The 12,152-nt window shown below is 36.4% G+C and overlaps 1 protein-coding gene across 1 annotated transcript in view; it reads right to left on the bottom strand.

The window, feature by feature from the left end:
* Window positions 1–10,880, bottom strand: part of SULF1 (sulfatase 1) — a 51,454-nt gene extending 40,574 nt beyond the window's left edge. Inside the window, exons 1-3 of the mRNA XM_015819393.1 lie at window positions 10,658–10,880; window positions 8,408–8,647; window positions 958–1,109 (exon numbers count right to left, since the gene is read on the bottom strand). Of these exons, the coding sequence (XP_015674879.1) occupies window positions 958–1,109; window positions 8,408–8,647; window positions 10,658–10,829 (564 nt within the window). The 5' untranslated portion in view covers window positions 10,830–10,880. The remainder of the gene's footprint in view (window positions 1–957; window positions 1,110–8,407; window positions 8,648–10,657) is intronic.
* Window positions 10,881–12,152: the final 1,272 nt, after the last annotated feature.

Below are 12,152 nucleotides of genomic sequence, written 5' to 3'. Positions count from 1 at the left end.
CACACACACACACACACACACACACACACACACACACAGGGAAAGATTTTTTTTAAAAGTTGGGAATTAAACTAACTGCCATCTCTAGGTTTGTGGGGGTTTTGATCAAATAACTGGCATGAACTCCAGTGAGGAGTTCCAAGGTAACATGAACATACAATTTCAACCATTTCCAGACAAGACTAATCAATCAGATGATGTGGAGTCAGGGTCATGAACAGCTGCAAAAGCAACAGCGAAAAAGGTGCATTTTTTTCACATAACACTATTAGGGAAGCCCAAACAGCTGTGAACACTTTGTTCTCATTCGAGGACTGTTTTCAAACTGCCAATGCCAAAAGTACTTTGGTGATATATGTGAAAAAGTATGAAAGAAAGTTTGTTGTAACCCTAGAGTAAGAGGTCAATTTGAATTTATACTCATAACTACTGTAAAAGAAAATCAGAACTAATTTCTTCATTTTTTCTCTCTGCGCTTTTGGCTTTGTTCTTTATTTTTTTAAAATATTCTCACCTAAATTATTAGTTTAAGTTAGGTTTTATCCTACTTCTCTGAAGGAGAAAGTTTTCTCCAAACTTCAAATGCCATATTATTATACATAACATAGGCAGTCAGGTTATTTTGCAAATTATCTCTCCCCCAAAAGATAAAACATATTTTCTTTTCATGGGAAACAAAGTGTGCTGTGTAATTTTTGTTGTGTGTGCCTGCATGTTTGTCTGTTGCCACAGTCAAGTTTCCAGGATTTAGTACCTTTTATTATTTCTTCTTCATAACCAGAAATCCATAGTGTTAACTGACCTTCTATGAACATTATGTGAAAAAAGTTCTGACCATATAGTCAACAGAAAAAATTAAGAGTACTATTTCAATGAAATGATTTTAAAATATCATTTCTTCTATCAAGAATAGGTTTTACCTATGTGCATAAAAAGATAAATTTGATTCTTCCTTACCTTTGCATATTCAAATCCATGCTTCTCTTTAAGGCCATTGCGACAAACAGTGTAATTATAGAAACGAGAGTTTTTTATTAATCCAACCCACTCTCGCCAGCCAGGAGGGATATAGCTGCCATTGTATTCATTGAGGTATTTTCCAAAAAAAGCTGTGAAAGAAAAAGAATCCACATTCAATGGCACTTGGTGAACAGTGGTGTTTTATGAAGTAAAAAATTAGCTAGTTGGTTACAGCAAGAGTTGGCAACATAAAGACCCAGATCTATGTGCAGCCCTAAATCTTGTGGCAATTGGAGCGTTTTCCAGCTATACAGGTCAAGAATTGATGGCACATTCTTCATCATTTTGAAGCAGATTACACAAATATGGATAAATACAGAAAATTGAAAATCAACAAATATGTGTTCTTCAACTCCATAATTGGCCCATCCCAGTCCTTGGTTCTTGAAAAAAATGCTAAGGTTTGCCTAATCTTACGCTGATTCAGTGCAATTACAATGACTGGCAGTGGTGAATGCATTCTTGAGAGAGGAGGTACGGTAGTTCTGCCAGGCCTTAAAGAAAGTGTGATCAATCCTCTGCTACAGCCCCTGTCCTCTTGAATATTCTCCCTTCAGATATCAGAATGACCTGACCCTGTTGGCCTTTCATAAGGCTGTGAAGACTTAATTGGGTGCCAAGGCCTTGGATGTGTGTTAAGGGCTCAATTTTCGGGCTATATTAATGTCCATAGTAACAGTTTTATTTGATCCTATATATATTTATTTTGTATTGTTTTTTTATTTTATGATGTATGCCACCCAGACTCATTTGTTGAGATAGATTGATATAGAAATAAAACAAAACAAATAAATTTCAGTACTATACTATATATTATACTGTCAAAATAATAATTAGAAGGATGTTTTTTAAAAAAATATTAGAAGCTAAGTAATTAAAATTGGAAGCTATCTTAGTCATTGTATATAATGGCAATAGTTGCAATAAAAATGTAATATAAATTAACCTGTGATTTATAATATAAATCAGCTTTCCTCAGTTAAATGCACTATAGATGTATTGACTTTTAATCCTCATAATCCCTGTACAAAACCAAGAAAAATATTCCAACTGGCTGCTCACATCTTCATATTATTTAAAATGCCCCTTGCCAATGAATATATTTAAAAACAGAGGCAAGGAAAATTAGAAATTAATTTAAATATCTATAATTAATAAGCATACAAATACAGCTGAATTAATAAAAAGTCTCATTAAAAAGTAATATCATTGCCTGTCTTTTCATTATTGTAACTAATGGTGCCCAAAGGGAGAATTTTAATCTGTAAATTCTAAAGAGATATAAAAAACAGCCAGTACACAGATAAAATCTAATTTTGCAGGATACAGCACCATTGTTTACAAGCATGTAACTTATCTTGCCAATTTAGAATAATGGAGTCTATTTGAATTTGCTCAATTTGCTCAATTAAGACGGGATAAACAACAAGGTAAACAATAAGTGTATATATATATATGTATATATGTATATATGTATGTATGTATGTATGTATGTATGTGTGTGTGTATATATATATATATATATACTGTATATATATTGATGAGAAAAGAAGAAATGGTGAGCAAAAAACCTCCTGCCACATTACTCCCTTAATTGCAACTGATTTTAAACTTTTTACTATTTTCATCTTTTTTCTCCCTTAGGATACTAACATGTCATAGTTGTTTTCATACTATGATTCAAGCATCAATAACCTCCCAGTATCATTCCAGTTTTTGTAGACACATCCTCTGTATCTGAGACTGTGACCAACTTTCCCTTGAATTCTATTTATCTATCCTCAACCTTGTGCTCACTTGATACCTGAGATTTCAATGTCTATTACCCTGTTGAAAGATTATGCTGATCTGGCAGATGCTAGAGGGCCCCCTATTGACTAACACCATTTTAATGAAAATACTCCAAATATTTTTAAGTCTCTCCTTTTTTCCAGAGAATATTTTCAAACCAAGGCTTCCTAAAATGCAGGCATTGGTTAATTAACTAAGAAAAATGTTTTTTTTTGGGGGGGGGGGATCTGCCTTGTCCAGTGAAGTAAAGTGCCTTATAAATATCTGAACGTCTAAACATCAAAAGACATGTGTGTGTGAAAGGAAAAGTCTCCAGTATTTAAATTAATGTAGTAAACAATCAAGGATATGTAAGAATATGCTATAACAGATGGAGATGACCAATGGCAATTGTAGTTACAAAGTTGCAAGTGAGTGCCTTGAACCAATTGTTGTTTGTCTCAGTACCTGGGGCAGTAAAAGATGTTCAGCAGCATTCAGGATGATTTGGATAGCCTTCTTTAGGCCAACACTGCCCATCCTTGTATGAAGGATACAACGTAGCCCAAACATTTCCTCCCTATATGTTCTTTTGTAAAGGGAAAACACAGATAACTGTTTATTGCTATATAACTGGAACGGTATGTGGATACTTTATTGTAATAATTGTAATCTGCTGAGAATTTCTTGACTATGGTGGGCCTAAACCAAAGAACAAATATTTGGACTTCTGAAACAAGGCATCCATCCTTTTGTTGAGATGGAAGTTACTTTGAAGTTGGATGGAAAAAAAAGAATAGTAATCCCCACTACCGCCTTTGGTTTAGTTTACAAGCTGTCTGGAGGTATTCCAAGCCATAGTGGCTTGTCCTTACCTCCACAGAATGTTGAGCCCTTTCAAACAAGCCTCAAAGGCCAGCTTCCAAAGGCCATCTTAATGGGCAAAAACTCCTTATTCCAAATAATGCAATTCTATTCTCAGGGATAGATGCAAAGTCTAATTGATGCAAAGTCTCAAAGTTTATGGAGTTTGTAAAGAATGCCTTTGAACAATTTTAATCCCTGAGGGGTTGCCAAACCAGAATGCTTTCCATCTTTATTAAATCCATCTGAAGTCTTTCTAATGAAATGTGATGGCACAGAAAGTCAATGGTGGCTACTTTGAATTTACATTTTTTTTTAATTTGATCTATAGATAATGTTCCTAAAACCATTGTACACTGCCTCAACATGGCATGTGTATATCTCGAGAGAGAATAAAATAGAATGTCATTCAAATAAATAGTATCAAATTGTTCCATGAAATCTCACAAAATAGCATGCTTTAGATGATTAAAGACAGAAGGGATATTGCAGAACCTGAAAGTTACAATGTATTTTCAAAATAGCTATAAAAGAGCAGAAAAGGAAGTTTTCCATCAAAGACTATTCTAGATACTTCTGCATAGCATGGTAGCCTTCTGCCCAAGCGGGAGTGGTCTGCCATATGTCTATGGGGGAAGCATTTGTACTAACAGAAAATGGTTCTGGCAATGTCACTCCCCTTGAACCCAAGGAAGCACAAGGCATATCCCTGCCATTGTCCACTACTGCTTCCTTTTCCTTGGAATCTGATTCTGCTAACTTCTGGCTAACCATGTGATGCCGACAAGATCTTATTCCAATGGCCTAAAAGCTGTTGGGAATCTGGATGGAATCCTACTGATGGGTGTTGGAGTCATCTGGGTCTGGGGACTTTTTCTCTTTAGCTCTGAATGGGGTTGCAGTTACTCATTTGGGTCCTCCTGGTAGCTTAGCTGTTACTCAAAGGGCAAGTGGAAGGTTTAGGACACTTTCTTCACTGATGCATCTTGTGTGACAGCTGCACCTATTCCTGAACAAGGAGATTCTTCGTTCATGCCTCGGTCACTTCACGTGTAGATTATTGCAATGTGCTATAAATAAGACTGCCTTGGAGACTGTTTAGAACTTACAACTGGTCCAGAGTGCTGCAGCAGAGCAATGGTGGACATGCTTCAGTATGCTTTGTGAGCTGCACTGGCTACCAGTTTTCTTCTATCTCCAGTTCAAAGCACTGATTATCACCTCTAAAGCCCTACATGGCATAAGGCCAAGTACTGCATTTGAGGGACTGTCTATTCCCAAGGGACCGTGGACAGACAGAGCTAACAAGCTCCAGGTCCTGTTTATAAAACAATGTCATTTGATGGAATCCAGGGAATGGACCTTCTCTACTATTGTGCCCAGTTCTGAAAATATACTCCCAGATGTCCAAATAACTGTCACCTCACTCCTTTTATATGAATCCTTAAAATCTGAGTCTTTTCCTAAGATTTTGCCTTAGGGTGGGTAGTTGGCTCAAGAATGTAAATGTGATAGAATAGGGGTCTCAAACTCAAATGAATATACATTACATTCAGTGTGCTAGCTGGTGGACTCTCTGCAAAAATGCAACTAATATTAAAATGATTGAAACTGACTTTTTTTTATTTAAAACATGTTTATAAAACATCATGTTCTCACTGTAACAGGAAGCCACATTTCCATTTGACCACAGACCACACAATCTGTTGCCTAATCTATCTCACATTTAAGAGTGACAGAGGCGCTAAAGTAATAAATAATAAAATCATGCAAAAACTATATTTTTTAAAAAAAAACATTTATTATTCCTGACTTTCCTACTGCTTTTCTTTTCTTTTTTCTTTTTTAAAGAAAATTTTATTAATTTTTTATAATTGAACAATAAGTAATATGATGCATTTATAACACAAACATACACAAAAAAACCACAATCCAATTCAATACATTATCAGAAACGCTCAGAGGTTCCCGACCTGCCTCCGCCCTCATCCACTTACCTTTCCTTCCTACCTCTAACCCACAACCTCTCCTCCTTCCTCCTTCCCATTCTACATCCCCCCTCTTCCTGACCACCTCAACGAGTGCAAGCCGGGATACCAACCGAGCGCTTCCTGCTTTTCTTTTCTATACCAACAGTACCCCTGGCAGTTTGATCCTTTATGCCATTAACAGGCAAACTAGCTAGCTCCGAGGAAGCAGAGGCACATAAACTGGCACTGTTTCCTGCTATTAATTCCCTTGTGAGGCCCCTGGAGAGCTCCCACCTTCTCCCCAAAGCACTGCCTTCTGCAGTGTCATCTTCCCCTCTCTTGTACACCACAGGCTTTTCTTCTGCCCTAGCAGCAACAATTTCTGCAGAATTGGCTTCTCCCCTACAGCAGTGCCATGCAAGCCACTTAGTGCACTAAATGCACTTAGCACTGCACAAGCTGGCATTATGGGAGAGCAGCTTACTCTGCATGGAAGAAGACAGTGGGAATATTTTGCCTAAGACTACAAAATCTAGGTCAAATCGTAAATAATAAATCAGGAATGTACAGTCACCCTATTGAGAAGTTGCTGCCAAGCATGGCCAAATATGTACAACAGAGAAGTTAAGCCAGCAGCTCCTGAGAGCCTAAGGGCTGCACATGACCCATGGACTTCATTTGAGACCTCTGGGATAAAAGAATATGTGGTTTTCCTTCTCGTTTAACTATTGTCTTTTATTGATTTCCCTATTTTCTTTCTTATTTTTATTTTTGTATACTATATAAAGTCATCTGAAGCTGACAATCTTATGAATATGCTAAATAAATAAAGATGAATAAGGTACTACACTATGGATGGCTGCTTAAGACAGGCCAACTCATCAAGAATTTGGTCTCCCGGTCTTTATGGAATGGATCAGTTCATTCTTCTTCAAGTCTTGTCAAAAGCAGGAAGTTATTTAAAGGTTCTGCCACTGGGTGGTGCCCTTGTTGTAGCTTTCTGATCTGGCAATGGGGTCTTCAATTATAAGGCAATAGAATTGCATATTTGGCCACTGGTCCTACTAATTTCTGTCTACTTTGTTAGATAATCTTCAGGGTGTTGCAAATGTTGGAAATTAGTTGTGAGAACTTTTCAAGTATGTTTCATGGAAGGACTGAAGCAGTCAGCAGGTTCAGCTGCAAAGGCAAAAAGCATCAATCAGAGCAATTAGCTGGAACAGCTGGGCTCTCAACTGAACATACTCTATTTCAGCAGACAAAGCTGAAAGGAAGGGGGCCTTTAAAGATTGGAAAGTCTTCTGTTCAAGGTAGAGCTGAGAACAGGTGGGAGTAAATTAGCATGTAGTTTTTAAGTTCTTCAATTACTTTAGCCATAAATCAGTTCAATGCATAAACAGAGATAACACATAAGCTGATGGTTGTAAATCAAACTGAAGCTTACACACAATGGGAAGCTCATTGGAGCAATCTTGCCTATGGACTAGACTAGAGCAAAGCACATGTCACCCTGTGTAAGTAACTGAGGGAGATAAAACCTGAATTATTTAGACAGAAATTGAGCTAGAGGAGTCCAAGAGCTCATGTCAGCCCATCAAGGTCAGGAAATGGAAGTCACAAGAAATGTACTTTAATGAGTTAGGGTATTGGAACAGATCTTGAAAGTCTGCCAAAGCCCCTTTTTACTTCAACTTGTATCTAATACAGTCAAGGAAGAGTTGTTTTGAATTTATTTCTACACTTTCTACTTTCCCAAGATTCAGATATCTTCTCTGTAATGCTCCTGTCCTGCCTTTGAGGTAAAGCCACATTCCTTCTCAACTGAAAACTGGATATCAATCCACAGGGCAAAGAACTAGGAGGAACTAGAAACTTGAATCCAAAGAAATTCAAATTAGGAAGCAGGAGTTGCTTCCAATAAAGGAGGCAGGCTTGGATACATTTTCTTTGAGAAGAGTCACTAATTAAGTAAGTTGGCATCATTTCCTCTTTGGGAATGTCACAAATCTCTACTGCTCAGCTGTTTTTAACTGCCACCTTGTTTTAGGGCTTGATATTCAACCAAAGTCAGAATCCAACTCTTTGTTACCAGAGTTAGCACTCCATGTGTACCAGGAACAGCCTCATTTGGCTGACAACCCCTGATAAATGCTGGCAATCCATTAGATTGTCTTCTCCACATCCTTCATAACAAGATTAGGGCCTGCTCTCTATCTGCAGTTTGCATTTTCATAAAATATTCTGTTTGTTTCAATTTAATTTTTAGGGCAATGCAAAGGACAGATAATTGGTCCTATGATCTGGACAAAAGGATTATAAAGGCAGGCTCCTTATTGAGAAGAAAATCCCTGTATTTTTATTTGAAGACCTTCACATTAATATAGGTCCAGGTTGACTCTCTAAAGCAGGAGTGTCAAACTGCCGGCCCGTGGGCCGGTTGCATCATATGGAGGCTGCGCCCCCTCAGCTCCAGCAATGCAAAAAAAGTCACAATACATCACGACATGTCACGTGACATGGGGAGTTTGACACCCATGCTCTAAAGTGTGCTTCCCTCTATCTACCAAAGCTACTACTCTTTAATAAGTTTAGTATCTGCTCTTTTATATAGCTTTCTGCTGATTTCCTACCCACAAATTGACATGACACAGTACTATTAAGCTTTGGTAAAATTGCTGCATCAGCTTTCCAAAAATAATTCTGTTCTTAACAGCATTAAGAGATTGAAAACAAGCACCTTTTAAAATCAAATTGAAAAAGGAGCATGAAAAGTAATCCCTTACCAGTTCTATATCCAGTATTGTTGAGATACACAGCAAAGGTACGTGGCTCATGTGTTGCTTGCCAGGAGGGAGAAGAGCAATTCTCATTATTAGTATAGACATTGTGATTGTGAACATATTTCCCTGTCAACATCGAGGACCGAGATGGACAGCACATTGGAGTGGTTACAAATGCATTAACAAAACTGGCACCTCCATTTTCCATTATTTTCCTGGTTTTATTCATCACTTGCAAGGACCCTAAACATCAAAAACAAACACATAATTAACTCATGTATGGCACACATTCAAAGTTTATATAAACTCTGATCTTGATCCCTAATATCACTAAATACAATTTTCAGTGTTACATTTTAATTTATCCCAAGAAATTTCCATTTATTGAAGGTTTTGTGTATAGACTATTGTTTACAGTGAGCATAATTTAATTACTTGATTGTACATTTATTCTTCTGAAATTTTTCCTTATGGTAAGATAAGTCTCATAAAACAATACATTTTTAGATTACAGAAAGATCAAGACATTTGAAAAGCTATTTTGTGTGGGATTTAACTGATACAGTGCATCTGCAATAGGAAGGCTTTTGCCCCCAAATAATTACCTGAAATTCATTGAGAAGAACAGAAGAATCTGTTGGAAAAAAATGGAACGAACAATAGGCACAAATGAATATAGATGTGGCTGTCTGAATAGGAGTGAGAGACAACTGCTGCTCAGGTTTTTTTGGCCTGATGAGTTTAATCCTTTTATAATACCTAAGAACTGTTCCTTTTTTCTTTCCTTTTCATTCCTACAGCTAACTCAACAGCAGTTGAAATTCTTTGTTGCCATCTAGTGTTTCTCCAGCTATTTCTCAAATATACTCACATACTAATATCTCTCTCACACACACATACATACATAATATTCTTGGGTGGAAGGTAAATCTCCTGGATTGGTTTCAACTGGAGTTGGCAACTTTAGATTGACAATGTGGGTGCTGCACACAATTTTTGTCTATTTCATAACCTTTTTTTGCTTATTTTCTGTAGGCATGTTCAACTTGAGTGTTTTCATTTCAATAAACACATTCTTTTTTTAAAGTTCAGTAATGATAAATGTGCTATCAGTTTTAACTAAGAATGCAAGAAACAATTTAAGCTTAAAAGAAATATCTTAGAGCACCACAAACTTCCCTTCTTAACATTTAATTTCATAGGGAAAACTATATTCCATACCAGAAGCTATATCATCACATTTTATCGCTTCAAGGTAATGAGCAAAGTATTAGGTTTCAGCCCATGAGTCTTGCAATTAGTTGCTATTTACATATAAACCAAGTGCTATTAAAAGTATGCAGTTAATTTTTAAACAAATGCACAACAGAATGGCAATTCCTCAGGGCCATACTTAGCATGTCAACACTGTTCAAAGGAATTTCTTTCATTTAAATTCTATGTTCAGAATTTGAATCTTTTTGGTATTGGCCTATGATATACACAATTGCACAGAAGATTTCAATAGCATATTCCTAAGTAAATATAATCCACTTCCCAAAATAAATTAGTATTTTATTCTTGTTCTCAGTTCTCAGTTCAAGAGACACCAATTAGTAATCTGTTATCAAGGATTTCAAAGTCCCTTTGTATCTGTCTGTCTGTCTGTCTGTCTGTCTGTCTGTCTGTCTGTCTGTCTGTCTGTCTGTCTGTCTGTCTGTCTGTCTGTCTGTCTATCTATCTATCTATCTATCTCATATTTAATACTCCTGTCTCCTATTTTCCCGATAACAGCCCTATATATATATTATATTATATATTAACATAATATATTAAAACAATCAGCTTATAATTGTATACACAGATAAAATATAAGTCTAAATACATCCAAGAGATTATATATCCAGATCTTTAGTATTTTACACACATTCATGAATGGCCATTATTAGAAAATTAACTGCTGTTGACAGGAAACTTCCCTCCTTTGCCACACAGTATTATAAAATGCTTCATTTAATCAGAGGTAGCTGAACATTATCTCAATTCCGCAGTTAAATAGGAATAAGATATATCATGTTGAAGCAAAGAAACAGATCATTTTGTTTTCTGGAAACAGGTTATCCAAATCTGTCAAGTAGCTACAATAATGGACAGGAAAGGCCACTATATAGAAGGATTATTTACAGAGCAGAAAGTGGTTTTCAAAAGAATAAAAGCAAGTCAAAGGAAATTGTGAAGGTGGTAAAAAGATGCTGCAATTCAAAACAGACTTACCAAGCTCCACATCTTGGTCATCTGTAAGCACAAGTATAATATTTGGCCTAATATTTTTTCGTTCATGCTGCACCCGACCTCTGAACCTTGGGGATTTGACAGGGGTACCGAAGCTCCTTAGTAATTCAGTGCCAAGCACAGTGCACATAAAAGCAATGTAATAATGATTCATTGTTATCAGACCAAGGCCACGGTTAAACTCTTGTACAAATGTTGTTTTTCTTTAGTTTTCAGGTTCTGTACAATAAAAAGGGGAAGGGAAAGAGAGAAATCAATTCAACAGAAAACGTAACTTTTAGACAAAGTAGTCAGAAATCTGTAAGATACACATGAAGATAAAGTACCAGCTAGTCAAGATGTTACGTTGTTAAACTTCCAAGCCTAGGATACTTTATTTGGGAGGAAACCCTAGGCAATAAGACTTATGATTGATTAAAGAAAAAGATGAATGGATGGAGTGATAGCGTCAAAAGCTGCTCTTGAAGCTTCAAATTGGTATTCAAAACTGAGGCTAATATCCTTCAACAGCAATATGTTTTCCTTTTGCCAAATGTCCATACTTTAGCTGATTTGAATTTCGTCTGTCTGCATGAACAAGTTTTGTTTATGGGAGGAAGATTTTTTTTAAAAAAAAAAATAATAAAGCTAATTTCCTAATATATTTAATATCATTAAATATACCTTATTTTCCTAAGGTATTACTTGATAGCAGTCTAAGTATTCTTAAAAATGCCTGTAAGGATGAGTTCTAAATCTATAACCTTAGTTTTCTGTTAAAAATAAGTTTCTCATTTAGCACGCTGGACTTTTATACTGTATAATGAGCACACATTCTCATTGGGAAGATTAGACTTTCTTAAGGAGAGAAAATTAGCAAAATAAGTGTTTAAATAACACTCCTGAATTTGATTACATTTCTGAAAACCTTCCAAAAGAATAAGTGTTCCTTTGAGTCCCAGGATACCCATAAAGCAAGTGTCCTATTTTACGTAAACTTACCTGCATTTCCATATGGAGGAGGATGGCTTGGCTACTGGTCTGCAGCATAACATTGTTCGATATGTTTCCGGTTTTATTTTTCAATGTAAACGGTTTGTACTAAATGGCAGTTCAGATGATCCTACTTATGCTATGAAAGCCTGTATTACTATCCCTCTTTGGTCAGGAATGGGATTTAGTGCATCATCTATTATGCATAGCAACTCTGAGAAAAGCCTTGTCCCCAATTCTCGTTTCCAGATTCGGCTGACTGAGCTTATCGGAACCATTTCTCAGGAAATGTCAGTCAAATAGCATTGCTATTGTGAGCCCTAACTTCCCCTCAGGAGGGGTCTCTGTGCTGCAGGAGACCTAAACCCACAACAGACAATGATTGATTGGCCTTTTAACTAAAAAGTTTAGTTACTAGCATTCTCTGACCTGTTGACAGACGTATCATCAACAGAACTAAACTTGCAATGGGGCTAACTTAATTCCCGGTTAATTGTCTATTTAT

The sequence above is a fragment of the Protobothrops mucrosquamatus genome, unplaced genomic scaffold (genome assembly GCF_001527695.2).
Source record: "Protobothrops mucrosquamatus isolate PMUCROS unplaced genomic scaffold, P.Mucros_1.0 scaffold912, whole genome shotgun sequence".
In the NCBI taxonomy this organism is placed as follows: domain Eukaryota; kingdom Metazoa; phylum Chordata; class Lepidosauria; order Squamata; family Viperidae; genus Protobothrops; species Protobothrops mucrosquamatus.
This window is presented reverse-complemented; position numbering and strand designations above follow the sequence as displayed.